This window comes from Caretta caretta, chromosome 1, assembly GCF_965140235.1.
Source record: "Caretta caretta isolate rCarCar2 chromosome 1, rCarCar1.hap1, whole genome shotgun sequence".
In the NCBI taxonomy this organism is placed as follows: domain Eukaryota; kingdom Metazoa; phylum Chordata; order Testudines; family Cheloniidae; genus Caretta; species Caretta caretta.
The window spans coordinates 38,142,103-38,169,356 of record NC_134206.1 but is presented as its reverse complement, the minus strand read 5'-3'; the positions used below and the strand labels follow the sequence as shown (position 1 = coordinate 38,169,356).

General features: G+C 47.0%; 2 protein-coding genes across 4 annotated transcripts in view; one reads left to right on the top strand and one right to left on the bottom strand.

Annotated features, from left to right (window-relative positions):
• Positions 1 to 27,254, bottom strand: part of DDX10 (DEAD-box helicase 10) — a 377,623-nt gene that overhangs the window by 337,769 nt on the left and 12,600 nt on the right. The window contains exons 2-3 of one of the 3 annotated variants that reach the window (XM_048844745.2): positions 9,134 to 9,387; positions 7,355 to 7,610 (exon numbers count right to left, since the gene is read on the bottom strand). Coding sequence is in view for 1 of the 3 variants with exons in the window: in XM_048844735.2 (XP_048700692.1) it covers positions 3,998 to 4,171 (174 nt within the window). In the remaining 2 variants the exon portion in view is untranslated. Of the gene's footprint in view, positions 1 to 3,997; positions 4,269 to 7,354; positions 7,611 to 8,939; positions 9,112 to 9,133; positions 9,388 to 27,254 lie in introns of those variants that run through there. The other 2 variants (XM_048844755.2, XM_048844735.2) reach the window with 2 other exon arrangements.
• LOC142069347 (uncharacterized) lies at positions 24,530 to 26,408 on the top strand. The gene is made up of 2 exons (XM_075120166.1): positions 24,530 to 25,428; positions 25,816 to 26,408. The coding sequence occupies exons 1-2, from the start codon at positions 24,774 to 24,776 to the stop codon at positions 26,355 to 26,357; spliced, it is 1,197 nt and encodes a 398-aa protein (XP_074976267.1). The 5' UTR covers positions 24,530 to 24,773; the 3' UTR covers positions 26,358 to 26,408.

Genomic DNA, 27,254 nt, shown 5'->3' with positions numbered 1-27,254 from the left:
CCTCCAGCTCAAAAAGATGCATGGACATTCCCCAAAAGGCAGGGGTAATTTCTGAAAGTTAATCCACCACGCCAACTCAGAGGCCAACCACCAAAACACTAATTTTTCCACTGTTTATATCACCATTTACTTCACCAATGGTGAAAACTGGACCGTTTCTATTAATGGCAATTTCTGAAACACTTCACTTACTTACGCACAAGCCAATATCAAAGGCGACCCACATTTCAAATTTTACACTGTGATGCAAGGTAGTGGCAGACAGAGAAACACAAAGAAACACTAGAAACTTTGCAAATATTTCAAAAAGGAACGATTTTAAGTCCTTTAACCTCAAGAAATCCTTAATATAATCCAGGCAGAACATATTTCAATGAGGCTTAATCCTAAAAATCTGAAGGTATGAGGATTTCCCCGACCCACTTCCTTTGGAATTTCAACAGTAATTCCAATCAGCATTCTAACAGGGCTGTGGTTACAGCTTTAATTTCAAAGAGGTTAGTACCTCTCCATATTAAACGACACATACCTGCAAAAAGAGAACGAGAGTCACACAACTCCAGAAACACAGACTTTTACCATTTGAGCCGAAGGAAGATCTTTCTTAGTTGTCAGCTATACAACAGCCCTTTTCTTTCTAAAAGGCAACCAGGTAAGGTGCTCTCTCACACAGTGCCTAATTGTGCTACCACTAAAGTCAGTAAAAAACTGGTGTTAAAATCAGAGCAGGATTGGGCCCAAATGTAACCCCAAAAAACCCTAATACCTTTGTTTAGCTACAACCCTTATTTTCCCCTTCCATATGTAGCCAGCATAGAACAATAATCAAAATATAATTCTATATAAAGTCTGAAGATGTAGTAACAGGTCATTTTTAAGCTAGAAGGAGACAAAGAAACTAAGGTGCTTTTAATTATGGCAAGTAACTTAAGCAATTTTATTTAACAATCTTCAGGCCAAATGACTTTTCCAAGATAAAGTCACAGGAGTTCTAATAAGGAGTCGTACAATGGAAGCTTGCTGAATCCTTATCTATGGAGAGGTTACTGCCTCTCCATAAAAACTAGGGCCCTACCAATTTCAGGGACATGAAAAAGGTGTCACAAACTGTGAAATAAGACATTTCCTGTGAAATCCAATCTCCCTATGATGCTGCGAGTGCCGGGCTCCTGCCAGGGCTCAGGGTTTCCACCTCCACTGCTCTTGCCAGGGCTCAGGGCACCCAGGCTTCCACCTCCATGGCTCCTGCTGGGGCTTGGGACACCCGGGCTCAGGGCTTCCACCTCCACAGCTCCTGCGGGGACTCAGGGCTTCCACCTCTGCAGATTCTGCCAGGGCACAAGGTGCCCATTTTTTCAGGAGCCCCCACACTGGCCAGGGCTCCTGGGCACAATTAATCTGCCACTGGCTGGGACTAACAGCTAGGAGCCCCTCGCTGAAGTGCTCCAAGTAGCAAGGGGGAGATCACACCCACCCCCGGGAACCTCCTCCAGCTGCAGGAAGCTCTGGAGCTGCTGCCCAGCCTGGGAGCTTCCTGCAGCCCAGGGAGATATCCAGAGGTGGGTCTGATCTCCCCCTGGGAGGGGCCATGCAGGAGAAGAACAAGTCCTGTCCATCCCTAGCCGGCTGGGGCTAGCAGCTAGGGGCCTCTGGCTGGGGCGCTCACAGCATCAGAGGGGGAGATCAGACTCATCCCAACTTCTGGAAGCCTCTTCCTGCAGGAAGATCCGTGGCTGCTGCCTTCAGAGCCCAACTCTGAAGGCAGCATAGAAGTAAGCACGTCACTCCTGCAACCCCCCTAGAGCAGCCTTGCAACCCCCCCAACAATCCCCTTTTGGGTTGGGACCCCCACCATTACAACATCCTGAAATTTCAGATGTAAATATATAAAAACGTGAAATTGACTTATTTTCAAATCCCATGGCCGTGAAATTGACCAAAATGGACTGTGAATTTGGTAGGGCCCTAATAATAAAAGAAAGTTTATCACTGCTGTACTCAGTCTCATAGTGTGCTCTATCACAAACGTGACAAAACCCAATACAAGAATATATCACCAATTATGGGTTTTGCTCACAAGAGTGAAACAAGCCTAATCGAGGAAACCATACACTCATGCCCACACAGTAGTCTTAAATAGATAGATTACTCTGTGCTTCATCCCACATGTAGTGAAGGTTGACTGACATGTTCCGTCCAAGGGGTGGCTGCAATTCAACAAAGGATGAAATAATACCATGTGTAAAGCACTGAGATCCTTCAGGATAAAAGGCACCATATGAACATAAAGTGTTATTAATAGTCACAGCCACACATCTAATAACCAGAGGACTAAAACTGTAACCAGAGTTTGGTTCAAATGATTCCTTTCCTGCTCAGTGGGGTCCAAGAGCTGTGCTATGGTGAGAACGCCAATCCCCATGCCCCTTACTTGACTACTGGTAGAGGAGAAGGGCTTGCTCCTGAACTCACATATTTTTCTGTTAGATTTGGCTACCAAGTGCCTGTTTAATTTGATGGTTTCCCAGTCTGCTGAGAGGAATGGAAATCTTCTTCTCTCCAATACACAAACTCATCCCTGCTGTCTGGTTAGAGGGAACCAATACCATTCTCTCCATCCGTCCCTATTCTCTCCCATTCCTATCAGCTGCTTCTTCCCTTCTCCGAGTTTTGCTTTTTAGGCTATGGCTGCATTACAGCTCATACAGCGGCACAGCTGTAGTACTGCAAGGTCTCCCATATAGCCACTTTATGCCGGCAGTAGAAGGATCTCCTGCCAGCATAATTAAACCACCCCCAACAAGAGGCAGTAGCTATGCCAGCGAGACAGCATCTCCTGCCGACACAGTGCTATTCACTCCAGTGCTTTTGTCGGTGAAACTTATGTCAGTCAGGGGTGTGCTTTTTCACACCCCGACCAACAAGTTTTACTGACAAAAGTGCTAGTGTAGACAAAGCCTTAATCACCACACAGGATCTCATCCTGACTGGGTAGCAGTGTCAGAGCAAAACTGAAGAGATCCCAGTTGCCCTCTGACACTCCTGTTGGGGAAACCAGTGAGATAAGAATCATGTCAGTTGCACTCTACAGGTGGGGTCCTAATGGTTAAGGAAACCTTCCCACTTGCTAAAGTGGAGAGGCATTTTACAAACATCCATGATAGATAAGCACCATCCCCAAGAACAAAAAGATTGCAACTAGTACAGAATGAAGCACTCTCCCCCCACAATCACGCACTCACTTCTTCCCCCCCTGCAATCTTCACACCTAGATACCTCTACCCCCTCTCCCCCCCCCCCCCCGACCATGGGTGACTCAGCTGACACCAGCTAATATCCCCCTCATTCCTAGACATTGCTGCTCTAGTAGGCTGATGCCATCACATCTCCCACAGCAATACCACAGCTGAGCTACACCCCAGCCAAGCCCATGTCTCCCCCCATATAAACTCCACGTGGAGCCACCTCAACCTGACTGATTCCGGATCAGGATTTATCTTCTCAGTGAATGTCTCCCTTAACCTCCAGAAAGGGCCATTCTAGCTGGTCAATGCCTCTCAGTGGGTGAGCTCGAGCTCCAGTCAGCACCACTCTAGCCAGATAAATACCCTCTTCTCCTCGTAAGTGCCACTCACTTCTGAGATAACTCCTCCAGCCAAATCACGCCTTCTCTGGAGGGCTCCTCTGGGCATCACCCACTGGGTGCCCCCTTCACCTCCAGGCAGCGATGCTCCAGCCTAGCAATGCCCCTTTTCACCACCAATAGGTGCCCCTACCCTGGCTAGCACCACCTCTCCCCAGGGCAGCCCCGCACCCACCGGACAGGCAGACAGTGCCCCCTGCCCCCCGCCGGGTGCCCCGCACCCCAGGACACCCCTACTCGACGATGGGAAATGCCCCACCCCAGGCAGCACGGCTCCCTCCCCAGGCAGCACGGCTCCCTCCCCATGCTCTATCCCCCTCGCTCCCCCGGGGATAGCGTGGCCCGGCCCCTCACCTCCGGGTAGCGCTGCTCCAGCCGGGCGATCCCCTCGCGCTCCACCTCCCACTCCGGCCGCTTCCGCTGCTTCTGCTGCAGCCGCAGCTTGTTCTTGCGCTTGGTGTATTTCTTCTTCCAGCGCTCGAAGCTGCGCACCGGGTCCGGGCCCGCGCGGCGCCCCGAGCCGCCCATGCCTCGCTCGTTCGCCCGCCCGCAGCCCTCTGCAGTCCCGGCCTGGGACCAACACGCGCTGCGGCGGCTACCGCTGCCGGGACCGTCGCAGGGAGAGCGCGTCACCCGCCCCCGCCCCTGGGGCTGCCCGGACTCCTCCCACAGGCCGGCGTGGGGCCCGAGGCCCAGCCCTGAGGCATGGGGGCGGGGCCAGGGACCGGCCTGACTCGCCCCAGCGCAGGGCTTGTGTCCTGCTCAGTGCGGGCTCCCTGTGGCGCGAGGCCCCCTGCTCGTTGCCAGGGCTGCCAGGGTCCCTTTTCAACTGGACATGCCAGTCAAAAACTGGACACCTGGCAGCCCTACCCCCATGGGACACAGGCCTCCAGCATGACAGCAAAGCCGCCCCAGGGCAAAGGAGCGTTGGAAATGGTGTGTCCACACAAAAGAGAACCAAAAAGCTTGACACAAACGGAACATTGTCTTGTTTAGACTAAAATAACTTGGGAAAGTAAATAGTGAACACAACGGGAGGTGGGGTAAGGAGAAGGGCAGGTTCCCAGGGGTTGTAGAAGCAGGTTCAACAATAAAGACAGAGGACCAGATCCCAAATGAGTATAAATCATCATAGTTCTGTAATGCGGCTCTGCCAGTTTACATCTGCTGAGGCCCGGAGTATCATCGTATAGAAAGAGCAGACAAAGTATGGGACTATCAAACATTCACGTGGGCCAGGAGAGACATAGACACATATTAATTATTTCTTATTATGGTGATGTTGGAAGCACCCAGTCAGGATGAGGCTCCTGTTATGGTGTGAACATTTGGAAGACACAGTCTGCCCAATGCCAGTCCATTTACTGAGACACACACTCAGCTCCGCAAGTCACAGAAAGAACTCTTTCCACGGTATGCATCCGATGAAGTGAGCTGTAGCTCACGAAAGCTCATGCTCAAATAAATTGGTTAGTATCTAAGGTGCCACAAGTACTCTTTTTCTTTTTGCGAATACAGACTAACATGGCTGTTACTCTGAAGAAAGAACTCTATGGCTGCCATAGGCAGTGGGTGGCTAGGGATGGAGTGGGTTCACTCCCCCCAAATCTACTTTTTGAGCCACCCCACCACCTGTGTACATGTCCAGTTCAACAAATGAAGCCCCGTCTCCAACAGGGCCAGGGTGGGGGATGGGCATAGCAGGGGGAGGGCCCCACCTGCATGCTGGATTCCCACAGGCGGAGCTAGATTCCTCAGTCCTGGCAGGGGGTGCTGGCTCCTGACTCCTAGGTGGTGCTTCCTGGCTGGGAATGTTTGCTGGGACAAGGCAAGAGTCCTGGGGCGGAGATCCTGATGGGATTGGAGGGCAAAGAAGGAGAGTCCTGCAGGAGGGGAAAGATCCTAAAGTAATGGGAGGAACTGAGGGAGGAGAGAAGAGATCCAGAGTTATAGAGGGTGGGAAAGGAGAGTCCTGGGGGAGGTAACCTGGATCCCCAATCCCCCACCTTAGGAAAATTCTGGTAGCACCCCTGATTGTGATGGTCCTTAGTTCCTATAGGGAGTTTGTTCCACAGTCTCATACTGGCCCCCAAGAAAACGAACTCTGTCTTCTTCACAGACAAGCTTTGCCCTCATGGTAGAAAGTTCCATTGTGTCAGTCCAGAGGAGCAGAGCTGTTGCCTATAGTCTTAATCCCAAATCTTTAGACAGTCTTTTAGCTACTCTGGGCCAGATCTTAATTTTTGCCAGGGCTTAGCCCTCGCACCTTTTTACATAGGGGGGCACAGTCTTCTGTCAATGGCATGCAAGGCATGACCTTTCACATACATTGTGTGCAAAGTCACACTGTGTCAATGAGGCCACTGTTCTTGCTTGAACAAGGTTTTAACTCAACCCATAACAAGGGTTCAGCCAGCCCATAACAGCTCCCTGCCCTCCACACTCAGAGTTTAGAGTGGTAGGAAGGTGAGGCAGACTGACTTTGCTCATGACCTCAGTGGAGCTCATCTTATCTTTCTGGCTAGTAAATTCCATTCTGTGGCTAATGGGTATCTGGTAATTTTTTCCTAAAAGGTGACTTGCAAATGGAAAAATAAAAAGGGCTGGTCTCCTTTTTACTGTGTATAATGCATGAAGACATCCTGAAAGGTTTGGTCAAAAAATTCTGATTATGAGTTTATTTTATTTTCTTCAGCTTTTTTTTTTTCACATCAGCAAGTCAGAGGCAGTTTAGGGATTTGTGGGGCCCTGGGCCAGAGCAAGTGAAAGGCTCCTTCCCCACCCCTTCTGCCTACATTCCCTTCTTCTCCTCCCCCTCCCCCTGTCACTTCTGCCGGGGAAATGGTGTTGGGGTATGGGGCTTGCCCCACCCTACCAGGCACTCCTGGCAGGGAGTGGGGTCAGGGTGCAGGGGTGTCCATTTTTCCGGGGCCCCCCAATTGGCCGGGGCCCCTGAGCACAGGCCCCGTTGGCCCAGTGGCTAATCCGCCACTCGTCTTGGCTACCCTGAAAGATGCATCAATGACTGAAGAGCTAGTGAAATTATGACATGTCAAGAGGCTGAAAGTTGAGCAATTGAAAGGAGAAGATGGTTTAATCAGACTTTTCAAAACTGTTTGTTTATTTTTGTGAGCACCTCTTAGGCTCCAGATGTCTGGTACGTTATGCCTGAGACTTTCAGTATGTATGGCTGAAGGGGAAGGAACGGTGATATTTTATTTACAGTTCACCTTTAAAGGCATCCTGGATATCTGGCTTTCAACATCAGCAGTACTAAACATCAGATACCCCCTTTGCCATTCATCTGGAAAATGGCACAGAGAATGACAATGCAGGATGTCCAAACTATGCCACAAGTACTCCTTTTCTTTTTGCGAATACAGACTAACACGGCTGTTACTCTGAAACCAGCCCAAATGACAGTCATCTTGACAACCTTCCAGGAAGCATCTAATTTGAACAAAACAAAGGAGGGTCACAATCACTCTTCCCTGTGATACAGAGGTGCATGTAGAGACTACATGTCCTAGTACACAATGTATTCCGCTTTTTGCTCTTAAAAAGCGTGTAAAGAGTTCCCCGCTCTCCCCCCTTTCCCCCCATTCCTCAGACGTTCTTGTCAACTGCTGGAAATGGCCCACCTTGATTATCACTACAAAAGGTCTCCCCTCTCCCCCCTCCCGCTCTCCTGCTGGTAATAGCTCACCTTACCTGATCACTCTCGTTACAGTGTGTATGGTAACACCCATTGTTTCATGTTCTCTGTGTATATAAATCTCCCCACTGTATTTTCCACTGCATGCATCCGATGAAGTGAGCTGTAGCTCACGAAAGCTCATGCTCATATAAATTGGTTAGTCTCTAAGGTGCCACACGTCCTCCTGTTCTTTTTGCCTCATTTGAGTTTGTCCAACAGTCTCAGCAGAGTCTCACGTGCTGGAACCTGCAATCTTCATAGGCTGTACCTCTGTATTAAACACAAGAGCCAAGATTCTTTTTTAAATAGGTGACTGAAGTTAGATGCCTAAATCCATATTTAGGTCCCTAAACAAATGGCCTGATTTTTAAAAGCATTGAATGTCCAGCACCTCCCACTAACTGTTTTTGAAAACTTTGGCTAAAAGTAGTAAGCAAAATAAGACTTGGCACTGATATACCACTTTTCATGTGTAACTCTTGAAGGCCTCAATTCAGCCTGGTACTTAAGCATGTGAGTAATCTGTAGACTTGAATGGGAGTGTTCATGTGCTTAAATTTACACATAGGCTTAAGTACCTTACGTGGTGAATAAGAATCATTCCCTATTTTACATCTAGTGAAACTAAGGACCCAAGAAGTTAAGTGCCCAGATCAGATATCAATCACATAGCAGAATTCGTTTCTCTGGAAACCCAGTCACCAACCCTATCAGCTGAACGACAGAGGCTGCATTTTTGCACTCTTTACTTTGTCTAACCCTGAAATAATATGAGGTTTTAGCACAAAAGCATTTAGTTAGGTGCTTTATGTATATATAAATCTGAACCACTAGAGGTCGTAACAGACCTTGATAAATTAGGATCATAGTAGTTAAAGATAGAAAAAAGCCTTTAGACCAGCAAGTCTACTCATGCATGTAAGTCAAAGTCCACTGGCAGAGGATATAGCTCCAATTCAGGAAAGCCAATAAGCATGAGTTTAACATTAAGCCAGTGTGTAAGTGCTCTTCTGAATCAAGTCCTAAATCAGATATGAAGCTGATTGACAATTTGAACTAAGGCAGTTTACATCAATTCCCACAGCTTCCATGGGAAGCCGCATTCACAAGTTGGAGGGCAGAATTTGTCCCTGTGGTAACAGTTGTTCCTGGCACAGCTTACACACATTAGATCAGAATCCTAGTCTAATTCAGTGCATCTGACACTTAGTTTTACACAAGATCTTGAACAAGTTTGTTTGCTTGTGGACCTCTATCAGTATGTTTCCTGCAGTCAATAATCATAACAGAACTTTTCAAGCAAATTTGATCCCTGATGTACACCATGGTACACCAGAGATAAATTCAGCCTCCTGTCTCGTTAATTAAACTCTGGAAGATTTCTCAAGCAGAAGCTCTTGTTTAGACTTAAATGAAAATTATATAATCACTTAATCGTGCATCTGTTTAGGCACGAGTAAGCTACGTATCCTTTGACAGCAAGAATGATCACAAACTCCTAGCAAGTGGAGATGAAAAAACATTTGGGCCAGATCTCCAGGTGGTGTAAATCAGTCTAGCCTTCTTAACTTCAGTGGAGTTATGCTGATTTATACCTACTGTATCAGATCATCCAGTCTTCTGGTTCTAGTGCAGTGTATAATCCTCAGAAAGAGGATATTAAACTGACTTTACACCCAATCTTATCCCAAAGGCCATGATAAAGGTGATACGCCAGTGCTTATTTGGCTAGGCTCCCTACTGAAGTATTACATCAGCTCCACAATAAACAGAGGATATCTGTATGCTAGCACCTCAGAATACAAGAGTCTGCAGTATCTGTATTTCTGCTGGAGATGCCCCCATTATGTCCTGGTTCATCTCTCTCTCTCTTTTTTCTGCTGGGACTCCTGGGCATTTCTCCTCTACACTGTTTTCTTCTCCAGGCTGCCTGCAATGTTCACCATGCAGGCCCTGTGCTCACGGTTTGATGCAGCACTGGCTTGCAGGATCTCATTGAACAAGTCATCCCAAGTCCTCTTCTTTCTCCTCATCTGGCTCAGATGTTCTGCAGATAAAACACAAAAAACATACATTGTCAGTATAGTCACAATGGACAGCAAAACTTAAGATTGTGAACTTTCTCCCCTTGCTCCCCTAAAGTTTTACACATCATATGCTTATTGACACTTCCGCTTCGGAGTGTTGTGCACAGGCCATGGTGAGTTTGGACTGCCAGAGCTGAGGGAAATGAGGAGGGAATTGCTCAGTTGCGTGAAACTATGAGCACAGGACAATGGCACTGAATACGGGCACCATTTTCCACAGGCCGTGGTGATTTTATCTGAGTACAACAAAGGCAGAGAGTGCACTGCTGCTTCTAGCCTCCCTAAGCCCCCTAGGCCCATATGCTGCTAGCCTGTGTACTGCAATGGAGCCTGCCAAAGCCATCCCTGACTGGTGTGGGAAATTGTCCTACCAAGGAGGAAGAAATAAGGCTGCCATTCCTAGAAACCTTTGAGAAAGGTTTGGAGTGAACGTACATGAAAGTTTCATTGAGATCTCTCAGGAGGATTCAAGGCACATCCCTGTGTACATAAACAAACTGCTTTGCATAGGCCCACCCGTCCCCCGCATCTAACTGTACAGGGGAATGAAAAGCAGAGGACAACGGTACCTCTTCTAGTATGAATAATGCAAAGTTGATAGCTCTGTCCTGCTAAGTTGGGGGTGCCATTGTAATAGGAAACAAATTTACACACTTGCCCAAGGATCCTTCCTTGGCATTGGATTTGCCTGTGCTCAGCTGTCAGGACTCACAGACTGCTGTGGAGCCTTAAACAGATCTCATTCGTGGCATAGTTGGACACTGCATATCCCCCAACCATCTTCCTCCTTGTCCTCGCCATTCAGGCCAGGACAAGGGTCCCCTGGCTTGGCTTCCTTGGAGGTGTTCACGGTGGTGGCGGGTGGGGATCTCTGCCAAGTATGGCATGCAGTTCTTTGTAAAAGCAGCAGGTCTGCAGCTTGGCACCAGATTCACTGTTGGCCTCCCTGCCCTTCTGATATGCCTGCCACAGTTCCTTCGCTTTCATGCAGCACTGCTGCTGGTCCCGGTCACACCCCTTCTCCTACATACCCACTGCAATCTTCTCGTAGATGTCGACATTCCTATGGGTGGTCTGTAGCTGTGCTTTCACAGCCTCTTCTCCCCCTGGGCCCAGGAGATCCAATATCTCCTATCTGCTCCAAGTCAGAGCGTGTAGGCAGCGGGACAACTGCACACAACAATGGAGAGCTGCTAGGTGTGCTCGTCAAGCTGGGCAATCAGGAAAAGGCATTTCAAAAATTCACAGGACTTTAAAGGAGAGCAGGGGCTCCCAATCTATGTGACCCCTGGGCAGTAGAGTTCACAATTGAGACCAGAGCAGTTGGTGTTGAGCATTGTGGGACAGCTGCTGGAGTCGACATAGGTAATGCAGAGTGTTTACATTCCTGCTGTGTTGACCTCTGTCCGTTGTCCACTGCTCAATGCCGCTTGAGGAGGTGGTGTTACTGTCAATGTAATGGGGCACTTACAGTGGTGGCAGACAAATTTAAGTGAAGATACATGCACAAGTAGCTCAATACAAGGTGGCATACCTTGACCTAACTTTGTAGTGTAGAACAGGCCTAAAGAACATAGGAAGAAATTTGCTGTCTTCTATGCTGGCTTTTCATATGTGTGATGCCAAGTGGCCTAAGTGTGGGAGCTTCTGATTTTGGATAACAATGTTAGACAACTAAGGCTTGATTTTTAGAAGTGCTGAGCGCCTCCAACTTCATTTGAAGTCAACGGGCACCCAGCATCTCTTGAAAATCAGGCCTGAATTGTTTAATAGTCAGCACCCAAAAACTGAAAAACCTCAAATTAAAAGCTATTTTTGAAATCTGAACCTAAACATCTCCATTGAGACTCCCATCAGATTAGTGCCCCTGTGCTTCACCTCATTCAGCATTGCTTTAAATCCTCTTAACATCTACAGTCCTCTTCAGAAAACACTTTTGATCTACATCCTGATTCAAAACCTGCTGAAGTCAACTGGAGTCTTTCCACTGATGTCAATGTTCAGTCTTTGGATCAGGCCCCTAATCTATTTTTATTCTGTAATCTAAAGTATTAGGGTTCCCCTAGTACCTTTAATTCAGATTACAACTGTACATGTTTGATAACTGTCCAAATCAAACAAAAGCCCTGCAGAACTCCACCAAGCCCAGATTTACTCTAGGACATGTAGCCCTCAGACTTTATTTACAAAGGAACTCTTGGTCTTCTGGGGTATTAGCCTTCAGACAGGAAACAAACATACCTAACCAACATTTTTTTCTATTTTAAGGGCCTCTCACATATACCGGTGTAAATGAGGAGAAACTCCTCCAAAGTCAATGGGCCAGATTAAGTTCTTATTTCTGCTAGTGTAAATCCAGAATAACTCCATTAAAGTCAATGGAAGTACACTTGTGTTAATCAGGAATAATTGAAAGAATGTGAGTCACACTTGTGTAATCCCACTCCTTTCCCTCCTGCCATTCTCTGTCACTGTTGACAACACCACCATCACTCAAACCCACAACCCCGGAGTCACCTTTGACTCATCCCTTTCTCTTCCCCCCCAGATTTGGGCCCTGTTCAAATCCAAGTGCTGATGCTTCTTAACCGTTCTAACCTTTACCTTTCTTCCCTTCTATCCCCACTGCCAAAACTCTCCTCCAAGCCCTCATCATCCGCCATCTGAATCACGGGTTATAAATTATGTGGTGAGGCACAGAAAAGAGCACATGAAAGTGAAAAGCAGCAAAAAGGCCCCATTGGCAGCAGCCTACACAATCATATTAGTGTAGAGAAGGTCCACAGACCCAAGAGCCCTCCATGATAGCATATACACATTTTAAACAGTTGGAGGACTACTGTTACGTTTTTAAACAGCAATAGAGCTTGACTCCCCACCCTCTTCCCCCACAGCCCAGTGCTTAATTTGTGCCAGGGCTTGCCAGGGCTGAGCCCCAGCCGCCCTAGGCTTGGCAGTTCATAGGTCGCAGTTCCTGGCCAATGGGAGCTTAGGGGGCGGCACCTGCAGGTGGAAGGGCAGTGCGCAGAGCCTCCCTGGTCACCCATGCACCTAGGGGCTGCAGGGACCTGGCAGCCGCTTCCTGGGAGCTGCAGTAAGCACTGCCGGGACCCCGAACCACCTCCGGCACCCCAACCCTCTGCCCCAGTCCAGAGTCCCCTCCCACACCCAAACTCCCTCCCAGAGCCCGCACTCCCCCCCAACACCCTCCTGCACCCCAAAACCCTCATCCCCAGCCTCATCCCAGAGTCTGCACCCCAGCCAGAGTCCTCACCCTCCTGCACCCTAACTCCCTGGTCCCACCCAGAGCCTGCACCCTTGGCCCAGAGCCCAACTCCCCCCCCCCCCCCCCGCATCCTAACCCCCTGCTCCAGCCGGGAGTCCTCTCCCACACCCCAAGCCCCTCATCCCCAGCCCACCCCAAAGCCTGCAATCCCAGTCAGAGCCCTCCCCCCTCCCCGCCCCGCACTCCAACCCCTGTCCCAGCCTGGTGAAAGTGAGAGGGGGTGGGGGAGAGTGAGCAACAGAGGGAGGGGGGATGGAGCAAGCAGGGCTGGGGCCTTGGAGAAGGGGCAGGGCAGGACAGGGGCAGGGACAGGGCGTCGGGGCCGGGCAGGGGTGTTCGGTTCTGTGCCCTTAGAAAATTGGCAAACCTATTTCGGACTACTTCTGCACTACTCACTTCAGAATTCCACTATGCACAGTGGTAAGCGAATATCTTCCAAACCATTCCTTCTGTCAGGTTTGTGTATTTTACGAGGATGTCAGATTGCTTTATCAACAATCAAATCTCTCAATAACTCTGTGAAGCCAGGCCATATTATTATCTTCATTTCACAAGTTAAATGAAGCATGGAGCAATTAAGTTACCTAACCAAGACAGAGCCAGAAATAGAAACCAGAAATCCTTCCTCCCAGTACGTTCTTCTGAAAACAAAATAAATGCAAATCATCCCCTTCTACTGCTAGGACACTGGCTGAAATCCTGGCCCCATTAAAGTTAATGTGAGTTTTGCCATTGACTTAATTGGGGTCTGGATTTCACCCTCCATGTTTTTCCTGCTCACAAACACCTAAACCGCTGGAAAGAATGCAGCTCCATGTGTCAAATGCAGTATTGTAAGAACCACAGCGGCAAAGGAATGCAGCACTGTAAGGAATGTGGCACCTTGTAAGGTGGTGCTGTGGATTTTAACAACATAAGGCAAAAGAAACCAGAAATATGAACTCAAATCTCGTCAGATTAAGAAAACTTCCTAGGAATGATTGTTGTTTGTTGCTATGTTCGCTGAAGCTGCATTTGTATGTTTGCTGTGCCGGCGTTATACAAGACACAGAATGAAGGACAATCTTTGTCTGAAAGAGCTTAGAATCTGAAAGACAGAAGCAGAGAAGATAGGACACACTGTAAGGGATTCATTTCAGTTTAAATTTAAGCAGGGGAAAGAGGCATTTCATGGGCCCCTTACATTCCAAGTCATATAGAACAGAAGGAAAAGATACACACAGTGCCGGGTTTACAATGGCACCAGTGACGCCACAGAGCCGGGCCCATGTTCAGAACGGGCCCCGGCCTGCTCTGCTTGCACTTTTCTCTGAGACCCCACCAGCCCCTGGGTTCTGGGGGGGCTCTGGCCATAGAGAATCGGTGGGGAGGGCGGGAGGCTGTGTGGCGTGGCATGGGCCCACCCCCGAGGGGAAGGGGTATGCTGGCAGCACAGGGCCATTGTGCATCTGGCAACTGCTGGTTTGTGAATAGTGCCCTCGCACTGGAGTGGGCGGAGCGGGGCCACCCCTGCCATGCCATGCCCAATTGCCCCTGGCTGGCCCCTCGCTCCGGGGACCGACCCCCCCACGCCATGCTCCATTGCCCTTATGGAGTCCCACAAATATGTTTGGTGCCGGGCCCACAAAAGGTTAATCCGGCCCTGGATACACATGCTCTAGTTTGCAAGTGTTCATAGATAATAAACTGTCAAAGCCTCAACCACAGATTTAAGAAGGAGATAGCACTAATTACAAAGGAAACCTGTAAAGCACCAGGCACATCAATGGCACAAGACAGATAACAATAAAGAATTTGTGCCTAAGGTGACAGCCAAAAGAATAGCCACTTCTTAAATCTATTTCAGTTTTAACTGTCTATTGAAAAAAAGCCACGGGCTTGCATGGCCACTGCCCCTGAGCAAAACTCAGGCACAGTGGAGAGTAGGGATTGACAGGCAGCCAGTCCCAGCTCCCTGATTCTCAGCTGGCAGCTCTGGCATAATTTAAAGGTGCAAGGGAATATTTTTAACTTGAAACAAGATATTTCCTTCCCACGACCCTTCTGTCCCAGACACATCCTTCCCCAATTTTTGCTTCCCTTTGCACCAGTCCAGGGGGTTTCAGCTCAGGAGGAAGTAGAGCTGGGCAACAGATTTGACACAGCAGCTGGCTCTGCCAATTTTGTATTGATACAGATTCTGCTTCCAGAGGGAGATTTCCAGTGAAAATCTCCAGCCATTTTCAGTTCACTTTGCCCCACATAAGCAGGGTGAAGTGAACTTGATGGACTGGAGAATCCAGCCCAATAATGTTAATCTGACAGGAAAGAAAAATGAAACCAGTTTTGTTAAGCCTCCTTTCAAAAACAAAACAGACCAAGCCCACTGATTCATCTGCCTGATTCTCATCCTGGATAGTTCTTACTTTGCATTTGAGTTCTAACCACTCCACCCCTCTCCCTGAAGTAAAATTAGCAAAAAAAACTTCCTGTTTGTGGATGCCTTTCATGATGAATCCAATTACTGCAGTTTTTGAAATTAGCCAGCAAGGGGCTGAATGGGAAACAAATGCAACAGGGAATATTGACTGGTATTGAGGACAGGCAGATTGCTCAGAAGTTGAGCTCTACCCAGAAGAGTTCAACTGGGCCATATTTATAGTCAAGAATAGATAATGTCTTTGGCCTTAGTCACTGTATTTTGTAAGTCCACAAAAAGTCCTTGTATGGAAGACAATCAGGCTCCAGGTGGCATCCCAACAATTTTCTGGGCCAACATTAGGGGGAATAGCCTGCTTGGCTATGTACGAATTTGAACACCCTCTTAGCCCTGATCTACACTACGAGGTTAGGTCGAATTTAAAATGAATGTGTCTACACAACCAACCCCATTCTGTCGACCTAAAGGGCTCTTAAAATCGACTTCTGTACTCCTCCCCGGCAAGGAGAGTAGCACTAAAATCTACCTTCCCCCAAATCTGTACTTTGGGGTACTACAGATGCAATTTTATGGTATTGGCCTCCGGGACCTATCCCAGAGTGCTCCAATGTGACCGCTCCGGACAGCACTTTGAACTCTGATGCACTAGCCAGGTACACAGGAAAAGCCCGGAAAATTGTGAATTTCATTTCCTGTTTGGTCAGTGTGGCAAGCTCAGCAGCACAGGTGACCATGCAGTCCCTCCAGAATCGCAAACGAGCTCCAGCATGGACTGAGAGGGAGACACTGGATCCGATTGCTGTATGGGGAGAAGAATCTGTGCATGCAGAACTCCGATCAAAAAGAAGAAATGCTAATATATATGCCAATATCGCACAGGGCATGGTGGAGAGAGGCTACAACAGGGACACACAGCAGTGCCATGTGAAAGTGAAAGAGCTCAGGCAAGCCTACCAAAAGACAAAGAAGGCAAACGGTCGCTCCAGGTCAGAGCCCCATACATGCCGCTTTTATGATCAGCTGCATGGCATTCTAGGTGGGGACCCTACCACTAACCCACCGCTGTCTGTGGACACCTGCAACGGGGGAGTCTCACGCAACAGGGAGGAAGATTTTTGTGGATGAAGAAGAGGAGGAGGAGAAGAATGTGCAGCAGGCAAGTGGTGAATCCGTTCTCCCCAGCAGCCAGGACCTTTTCATCGTCCTGGAGCCAATACCTTCCCAAGGTGGGATCCCCGATCCTGAAGCTGGAGAAGGCAGCTCTGGTGAGTGCACATTTGTAACTACAGTACAGGGTTTAAAAGCAAGAGTGTTTAATGTTTGATTTTCCCTGAATAATTGGGATGCATTTGCAGCCAGTACAGCTACTGGAAAACTCTGTTAACGTGGCTGCAGATGGAGCAGGAATCCTCCAGGGACATCTCCATGAAGCTCTCCTGGAGGTACTCCGAAAGCCTTTGCAGAAGGTTTCTGGGGAGGGCTGCCTTATTTCATCCTCCATGGTAGGACACTTTACCACACCAAGCCAGTAGCAAGTAGTCTGGAATCATTGCAGCACAATGCATGGCAGCAAATGGTCCTGGGTTTTGGTCGCATTCAAGCAACATTCAGTCTTTATCTTTCTGTGTTAGCCTCAGGAGAGTGATATCATTCATAGTCACCTGGTTGAAATAGGGGAATTTTTGTAAGGGAACAGTAAAAGGACCCCATTCATGCTGGCTTGTTTGTGCTTGGCTAACAGGGATCATCCCGGAGAATAGCCATATGGTGGGGGAAGGGGATCATCCCAGAGAATAGCCATGGTGGGGTTGGGGGAGGTGTGTGATGCACATCCACCCAAAAACCACAGCTCCTCCTTTTAAATGTGAAACCCAACCGGTATTGCTTGCTATGGGAAAGAAGGGCGCTGCAGTTTGAAACTATTCCCACATGTTATGAAGGTGTAAGAAGCCAACCTTGCATACCCTTTGGCTTACCATGGCTGCCTGGAAACCGAATTCTGTTGCACAGCCGTTTGTGATGTCACCATACAGGCAGGCGCTCAATATAAAGGCAAAATGTGACCTTGTATCTAAAGCACACGTGCTGTCTCCTATGAATTTCTTGATTCACTGTGAAAGAGTCTCCCTTTTGTTCTCAGAAATATATCAGCTTAAATTTTACTCTCCTTTTTATCTTCCCCCAGATGCAAATGTTTCTATGCTCCTGCTATCATCTCCGTTCCTGAGGTTATCGCAGATTAGAAGGCGAAGAAAACGCACTCGCGATGGCATGTTTTCCGAGCTCATGCAGTCCTCCTGCACTGATAGGGCACAGCTTAATGCATGGAGGCATTCAGTGGCAGAGGCCAGGAAAGCATTAAGTGAGTGCGAAGAGCAGAGACAGGAGGTGATGCTGAGGCTAATGGGGGAGCAAACGGACACGATGAAGCATCTGTTGGAGCCGCAGGAAAGCCAACAAGTGCACAGACCCCTGCTGCATCCACTGTATAACCACCTGCCCTCCTCCCCAAGTTCCATATCCTCCTCACCCAGACGCCCAAGAACGCGTGGGGGATTAGGGGGAGGCTCTGGGCACCTAGCCACTCCACTCCAGAGGATGGCCCAAGCAACAGAAGGCTGTCATTCAAACAGTTTTGATTTGTAGTGTGGCTACAATAAACAATGTGGCCTTGTCATTCCCTCCTCCCGCATCCCACCCCACCCGGGCTACCTTGTCAGTTATCTCACTTTTTTTTTTAATTAATAAAGAAAGAATGCATGATTTCAAAACAATAGTTACTTTATTTCCTTTGCCAGCTGTGATCAAAGGGGGGAGGGTGGTTGGCTTATAGGGAATTAAAATCAACAAAGGGGGTGGGTTTGCAGCAAGGAGAAACACACACAATTGTCACACCATAGCCTGGCCAGTCATGAAACTGGTTTTCAAAGCCTCTCTGATGCACAGTGCGCCTAGCTGTGCTCTTCTAATCGCCCTGGTATCTGGCTGCTCAAAATCGGCCACCAGGCGATTTGCCTCAACCTCCCAGCTTGCCATAAACATCTCCCCCTTACTCTCACAGATATTATGGAGCACACAGCAAGCAGCAATAACAATGGGAATGTTGATTGCACTGAGGTCTAACCTAGTCAGCAAACAGCGCCAGCGAGCTTTTAAACATCCAAAGCCACATTCTACCACCATTCTGCACTTGCTCAGCCTATAGTTGAACTGCTCCTTTCTGCTGTCCAGGCTGCCTGTGTACGGCTTCATGAGCCATGGGAGCAAGGGTAGGCTGTCTACTTAGGTGAAAGAGAGAGAAAAATAACATGGGATGTTTTTGCCCCTAATTTTTAGAGTCCAGTTGCCATTTGAAATGTATTTTCCTGAGGGTTGCTCCTAAATAAAATTCCTTCCAGCTATGAAGACAGAGGTATGGAGTCTCATGATGAAAGAGGTTCCATGTGGTTGCTTTCAAAAATGCAGATAGATCTGTTCCTGGACCACTTCCTTGTGAAAAAATGGCCACTTTACCAGTGATTGCCAATCAACTTTGATGACACCTGGCTAGATGCGTCAGCTTGTCCTCTGTCTTTGAGAAATTGGTTTATCCCCTTTTGCTGTCCCAAAGACCATGTTTACTACTTCTATGTAAACTGAGGTAAACATACATTTCTTTGTTTCGGATAAACCTGTTTAACAACTTCCGTCTAGTCAGGGCTATGTGGGATTGAACATGTGCTATCATCATCACACAAGGGGAATTTATATGTAAAGTTATGATGTTGCCACATACATTTCACCATGATATTATTGACCAGTGCGTTATTATTTTTCAATGATACCACACAAGGCATATTTTGTACAAAGTTTATTACAATAGTGCATAGGGTGTGAATATAGGGATGCATTTGGTCACAGAGAGAGGTGATAATAGTAGTAAAAACCCATACTTTTATGAATGTGCTGATTTCTGAATGTCTGCGGTGTCCCATTGGAGGTGGAGCTCATTGCAAATCAGTCAGCATCTCTGATGCCCTTAAGCAGGAGAGAATCCTGGTGATGGTTTTTGGTGATTTAGTATTACTTTAAAAATATCTGCATAAACTCAATCACAGTTTCCATCTGAGATTACCTTTATAAGGCTTCTCACTGAGAAGTCTTGTCTTGACATGCAATTTTCTTTTACATCTGGCAGTACAGAACTAACATTAATAGAATGCAAGTTTTTGCGCCAATAAGGTTTGAGACCACTTAAAAATAAATGCCTTGGCTTTGCTTCAGCATTTCCTTCAGCAGTAGGAGACCATCATCTGAGCATAAACTCACATTCTATTAACAGTCACTTAACCAATTCATTCTACATGAGCTGTGTTTAAAATCCACAATGCAGAATAACAAATAGAAAAGAATAGACTATGCCAACAAAGAATAAAAAACCAGCAGCATGTTTGTATTATCACAATGAAAATCTAAGGAGCCTTTTAAAAACAACTTTGGAAATTACTTTAAGGACTTGATCCTGTACTACTAATCAGACAAATCTCCTATCAGAAGCAATCAGCCCTCTGCATTTAGATACTTTCTCCAATAGGAGTTGATATTTGAAATTTTTCAGTACATACACTTTGATATATTTTTTCCCCATTTAAAAAGGACATCTGTTACAGTTCCCAGGTGAGCTGCAGCTCTGATCCCTTCTGGTCTCTTTGAGTGCAACCCCCTCAGGTCTCTAACCATCACCTGGCTCCAGGTAGAATCTTGTGATTCTCCACTTTCCGGGTGGGCCCTGGACTGCAGTCATTTGTACTAACTGTGATTACCTCAGCAGCCATGACTTAGGGCCAGACCCTGAAGTTCTGTTCCCTCTGAAAGCAATGCCATGCCAGTGGTTAGTACAGTGACCAGACAGCCTCCTTAGAGTAACATTTATTTAGAATAAACACATTTCAGAGAAAACATATCTTAAAACAATAAAAAAAGACTGTACACATAAGTAGTTTTTCCCCCAAGGCATATTGTGCCCTGGATCTGAGAAGGCCCCATTGCTTATATTCTTTCCATAGAGTCACTCTTTGTGTCTCAACCTGTCTCCCTAGACAGCCTCTGACAGTGATCCCCATCTCTTCTCCCCCCGAGAAGCACTTTTTAAACTCCTTAATGATGTGCATGTGTGTTTGTTGTTTTAATCTCCAAGTTCCCAGCCTGCCAAAACAATCTTTGCATCTTCCTTGAGACAGGATCCTTGAAACTTGCCCCCCATTGGCTTTCAATTGTGTGTTGGGGTGTCCTTATCTAGATCTACCGTGTTGCTTTCCTGTTTGTTCTTCCCACAGCCACCTGTTAAGTTAGAGCAATACAGTCATATAGTAATTTTACCTCACTGACCGGGCTACTTACAATATTCATATTCTTATTATTATAGATCAGTATTCGTAGATCAATACATACCAGCTCCACAACTGTGACAATGACTTTACTCAAATATATAACCGGATGATACAAATGATACCATATGTAGCTGTGCTGAGGGATGTAAATCTCCCCAAAAGAGTCCACATTTAATGCTAATATAGTACCAAACTCTGTCCTCCGATATGCTAGAAAGTAGCATTAGCGGGATTGATTCAGATCTCAGATTGTACACACTAAAGTAATTCCTTTTGTTTCAGAGGCATTACTCTTGAATTGTGTGTGTAACAGCAGAATAAGAGTTTATATATTACACAAATTATGTGCTAGATATATTCTTCACAATGGAACAACTGCATGGCAAAGTTCCCAGGATATGCTACAATTGTGTGAATACATCTACTTGGCCATACAAAATTTTCTCTCTTGATCATTACAGTCATTTCCCTGGATCCCATTATTGCTTATGAAAACTCAGTGTGGATTAAACACTCCTACTTGTTTATACTGTACACAGACATCATGAGATTCAGTATCATCTATTCTATAGGATTAATTAAACAAGGAGACAATGTGCAGGAAAACTACGAATATAATTAATGCAGTCAAAACAGGAGTATGAAAAAGTGAGGAATGTTCCCCACACAATGTGGGACAGGAAATGACACATTTTGGAATTGGAGGGGCAACACCAGAGAGACTGAAAGATGTTAAGGGAATGGACCATAGACCCCATAACCACCCTTCTATAAGCCACAACAACCTTTCAGTAACACCATTAAACACATGGAAATCAATAAGAGAAAACCTTCCAGCTATGATCAGCTCATCACAGTGAGCCACTGCTTAAATCATGAATCTGTATACAACAGCATTGCCTCTGCCCTCCAACCTGGATACTGAGTCCTTCCTCCAGCCTTGGAGCACCCATGGAAAAAAATTAGTGGGTGCTTAGCACCCACTGGTAGCCAGCTCCTCTCTCCCCCCCAGCTCCTCCCATCCACTGGCAGCCCTGCTGATCAACTCCTCCTCCTCCCTCCCAGCACTTCTCCCCTGTCACGACCAGCTGTTTCGTGGTGGTGCAGGAGGCTCTTGGAGGAAGGGGGAGGAGCGGGGATGGGGCATGCTCAGAGGAGGGGGCGGAACTGGGTGGGAAGAGGTGGGGAAGAGGCAGGGTGCGGGTGGGGAAAGGTGGGGTAGGGGTGAGGGCATGGGGGAAGGGGTCACGTGGGGGCAGCGCCTGGGGCAGAGTGGGGGGTTGAACACCCCCTGGGCCCGGAGGAAGCCGGTGCCTACACTGTTTTCCTTCCCTGTGTGTAATGGCGATGACACACCCGTAATCCCAACATAGGAGCTACAACTAGGAGTACTCGGAGTGCGGTAGCTGTAGGTGGTTTCTATCATATACAGGGTTTACAGTTTTCTTCAACGGTTTTCAGCACCCCCACTATAAATATTGTTTCAGCACCCCAAGGTTCTGAATGCTTCTCCTGCCATAACAATGTCAAACCTGGGACACATTAGCACAATTTTAGGTGAACAGGCATTTGATGGAAAGTAAACTTATAGAATCATAGAAGATCAGGGTTGGAAGAGAGCTCAGGAGGTCACCTAGTCCAACACCCTGCTCAAAGCAGGACCAACCCCAACTAAATAGTCCCAGTCAGGGCTTTGTCAAGCCGGGCCTTAAAAACCTCTAAGGATGGAGATTCCACCACCTCCCTAGATAACCCATTCCAGTGCTTCACCACCCTCCTAGTGAAATAGTGTTTCCTAATATCCAACCTAGACCTCCCCTCCACTGCAACTTGAGACCTTTGCTCCTTGTTCTGTCATCTGCCACCACTGAAAACAGCCTAACTCCATCCTCCTTGGAACCCCCACTTCAGGTGGTTAAAGGCTGCTATCAAATCCCCCCACACTCTTCTCTTCTGCAGACTAAATAAGCCCAGTTCCCTCAGCCTCTCCTCATAAGTCATGTGCCCCAGCCCCTTAATCATTTTCATTGCCCTCAGCTAGACTCTAATTTGTCCACATACTTTCAGCAGTGGGGGGCCCAAAACTGGACACAATATTCCAGATGAATTGTTCTTGAAGACTGAATAAAATTATACTTTAAGGCATGAGGACAGTAGGGTTTGTTCACTTATCTGTATTTTAAATATGTATGAGTCAGACCACGGTAAGGACAAGTCTTTTCCTTTAATAACAAAAACACAAAAAAAGCCTTTGATTTCAGCTCCATAATTGGCTACAGAGTGCTGAGCTTTTATAGAGTTTTGAAATACTTGTTACTGTTTCCCATACTTTTAATTATTTGTATTACATTAATTTTATACTTTTATTACTTTTCTACACAGGTTACATCATAAGCTCACATTTAAATCTATTGGGCTTGATCCTGTTCTCATTTAATTCAATAGATGATTAGCCATTTCAGTTTAACCAGAGCAGGAATTGGGCTTTTTCCTCACCTTCTCAGTGGAACCCACCTTTTACAAATAAAAAAGGAGCTAAAAATATATAATTTTAACCAACAGCTTCCCTACTGTTCTTCCAGCACTCTGTATTCACAGCTGGCCAACATCAAATACTTACATTAAATGGAAAAAGGTGAATGTTTTACCTTTTGACTGTAGCACACTATGGGAAGTTCTAAAGGTATGTGACTTTAGATCTGTGTATTGCTATTAGGGAGCAAATAGGTGATTTTAATGAGACCAGTTTTTAACCATTTAAAATGTTTCTATTGTTTTATAAACTAAAAGCACTACGAGAAACACCTGAACTAATATATTGAAAGGAGAAATATATGAACTCATTAGTAAATATATTAAGTTTGTGTGTATATATATATTTTATCAACCTAAAATTAGACTCTTAAGTCAATATCAGGGCACTTAAATATATGTGTAATTTTCAGAAGCCTTAAGGTGCTTTTCAAGACGTCAGAATCTGGTGCTGCTGTATTAAGCTCCAGCCAACCTACTTCTTATTTCTTCACAAGTGGAAGCTGAAATTGCTCTCTCTATATATATCTTTTCAGTTCCTTTGAGTCTTGGTATGTCCTTGGGGAAGGCTGTACTGAGTCAGCTAGTTCAGTGATTTTCTTTATAACTTTTAGATTTTCTATCCATGTAAGTTCCTATAGAACATAGTCCCTGAATGCAAATGGAACTTTCCTGGGTTGAGTAAAATCTGGGGTTACCTCAAAGCTTGGATATGTGTCTGTGTGTCTTTAATACAACCAGTTTAACCATCATTTTCTTCTAGATAATGAGACCTCCATTATATGTTTGATAAGTCTTAATTCCCATAAGATTTATGGCCGTTCCTCCACCCCCCGAAAAATGCTGAGCAACTGAGCTCCTATTGAAACCAATGGTAGCTGTGAGTATCTCTGAAAATCAAGCTATTGATCTCTCGTAGAGAATGAGCTTCCGCGTACCCAAAATCAAGTGATCTCACAATGCATGAAATTTACCTCTGTGCAGACAGCCCCTACAAGGCCTATGTGCTACATAAGTCTAATTTAAATTCCATTTTGAAGGTTTAAGTAGAAGGTGCTCCCTAAATCTCAGGGTGGCCCTATGCATGGGCTGAAATTTCACTCAGTGCCTTTACACATGTATTCCATAATTGATAGCACCCACAAAAACTATACCACATTCAGGACGTTGCCCTGGCCAGTCCTTTATTATGATGCAGCATTTATGTTACACATCAAGTAATGTATCATTATAATCCGTCTAGATTTTGGTCAGTCCCCGCATGAGTGCTGTCATAAAAATAAAGGGAAGGGTAACCACCTTTCTGTATACAGTGCTATAAAATCCGTCCTGGCCAGAGGCAAAACCCTTTCACCTGTAAAGGGTTAAGAAGCTAAGATAACCTTGCTGGCCCCTGACCAAAATGACCAATGAGGAGACAAAATACTTTCAAATCGGGAGGAGTGGGGGAACAAAGGTCTGTCTGTCTATGCCCTGGTCTACACTAGGACTTTAGGTCGAATTTAGCAGCGTTAAATCGATTTAAACCTGCACCCATCCACACAATGAAGCCCTTTATTTCGACTTAAAGGGCTCTTAAAATCGATTTCCTTACTCCACCCCTGACAAGTGGATTAGCGCTTAAATCGACGTTGCCGGCTCGAATTTGGGGTACTGTGGACACAATTCGATGGTATTGGCCTCCGGGAGCTATCCCAGAGTGCTCCATTATGACCGCTCTGGACAGCACTCTCAACTCAGATGCACTGGCCAGGTAGACAGGAAAAGAACCGCGAACTTTTGAATCTCATTTCCTGTTTGGCCAGCGTGGCAAGCATGCAGAGCTCATCAGCACAGGTGACCATGATGGAGTCCCAGAATCGCAAAAGAGCTCCAGCATGGACCGAACGGGAGGTACGGGATCTGATCGCTGTTTGGGGAGAGGAATCCGTGCTATCAGAACTCCGTTCCAGTTTTCGAAATGCCAAAACCTTTCTGAAAATCTCCCAGGGCATGAAGGACAGAGGCCATAACAGGGACCCGAAGCAGTGCCGCGTGAAACTGAAGGAGCTGAGGCAAGCCTACCAGAAAACCAGAGAGGCGAACAGCCGCTCTGGGTCAGAGCCCCAAACATGCCGCTTCTATGATGAGCTGCATGCCATTTTAGGGGGTTCAGCCACCACTACCCCAGCCGTGTTGTTTGACTCCTTCAATGGAGATGGAGGCAATACGGAAGTAGGTTTTGGGGACGAAGAAGATGATGATGAGGAGGTTGTAGATAGCTCACAGCAAGCAAGCGGAGAAACCGGTTTTCCCGACAGCCAGGAACTGTTTCTCACCCTAGACCTGGAGCCAGTACCCCCCGAACCCACCCAAGGCTGCTTCCTGGACTCAGCAGGCGGAGAAGGGACCTCTGGTGAGTGTACCTTTTAAAATGCTATACATGGTTTAAAAGCAAGCATGTGAAAGGATTACTTTGCCCTGGCATTTGCGGTTCTGCCTTTGCAAAAGGTTTCTGGGGAGGGCAGCCTTATTTCGTCCTTCATGGTAGGACACTTTACCACTCCAGGCCAGTAACACGTACTCGGGAATCACTGTAGAACAAAGCATTGCAGTGTATGTTTGCTGGCATTCAACCAAAATCCGTTCACGCGGTGGGAGGAGGCAAAATGCGACCTTGTAACGAAAGCACATGTGCTATGTATGTAATGTTAACAGCAAGGTTTACCCTGAAAGAGTGTAGCCATTGTTTTATAAAATGTGTCTTTTTAAATACCGCTGTCCCTTTTTTTTTCTCCACCAGCTGCATGTGTTTCAATGATCACAGGATCTTCTCCTTCCCAGAGGCTAGTGAAGCTTAGAAAGAAAAAAAAACGCACTCGCGATGAAATGTTCTCCGAGCTCATGCTGTCCTCCCACACTGACAGAGCACAGACGAATGCGTGGAGGCAAATAATGTCAGAGTGCAGGAAAGCACAAAATGACCGGGAGGAGAGGTGGAGGGCTGAAGAGAGTAAGTGGCGGGCTGAAGAGAGTAAGTGGCGGGCTGAAGACAGGGCTGAAGCTCAAAGGTGGCGGCAGCGTGATGAGAGGAGGCAGGATTCAATGCTGAGGCTGCTGCAGGACCAAACCAGTATGCTCCAGTGTATGGTTGAGCTGCAGCAAAGGCAGCTGGAGCACAGACTGCCACTGCAGCCCCTCTGTAACCAACCGCCCTCCTCCCCAAGTTCCATAGCCTCCACACCCAGACGCCCAAGAACGCGATGGGGGGGCCTCCGGCCAACCAGCCACTCCACCACAGAGGATTGCCCAAAAAAAAGAAGGCTGTCATTCAATAAATTTTAAAGTTGTAAACTTTTAAAGTGCTGTGCGGCATTTTCCTTCCCTCCTCCACCACCCCTCCTGGGATACCTTGGTAGTCATCCCCCTATTTGTGTGATGAATGAATAACGAATGCATGACTGTGAAGCAGCAATGACTTTATTGGCTCTGCAAGCAATGATTAAAGGGAGGAGGGGAGGGTGGTTAGCTTACAGGGAAGTAGAGTGAACCAAGGGGCGGGGGGGTTCATCAAGGAGAAACAAACAGAACTTTCACACTGTAGCCTGGCCAGTCATGAAACTGGTTTTCAAAGCTTCTCTGATGCGTACCGCGCCCTCCTGTGCTCTTCTAACCGCCCTGGTGTCTGGCTGCGCGTAACCAGCAGCTAGGCGATTTGCCTCAACCTCCCACCCCGCCATAAACGTCTCCCCCTTACTCTCACAGATATTGTGGAGCACACAGCAAGCAGTAATAACAGTGGGAATATTGGTTTCGCTGAGGTCTAAGCGAGTCAGTAAACTGCGCCAGCGCGCCTTTAAACGTCCAAATGCACATTCTACCACCATTCTGCACTTGCTCAGCCTGTAGTTGAACAGCTCCTGACCACTGTCCAGGCTGCCTGTGTATGGCTTCATGAGCCATGGTATTAAGGGGTAGGCTGGGTCCCCAAGGATACATATAGGCATTTCAACATCCCCAACAGTTATTTTCTGGTCTGGGAATAAAGTCCCTTCCTGCAGCTTTTGAAACAGACCAGAGTTCCTGAAGATGCGAGCATCATGCACCTTTCCCGGCCATCCCACGTTGATGTTGGTGAAACGTCCCTTGTGATCCACCAGAGCTTGCAGCACTATCGAAAAGTACCCCTTGCGGTTTATGTACTCGGCGGCTTGGTGCTCCGGTGCCAAGATAGGGATATGG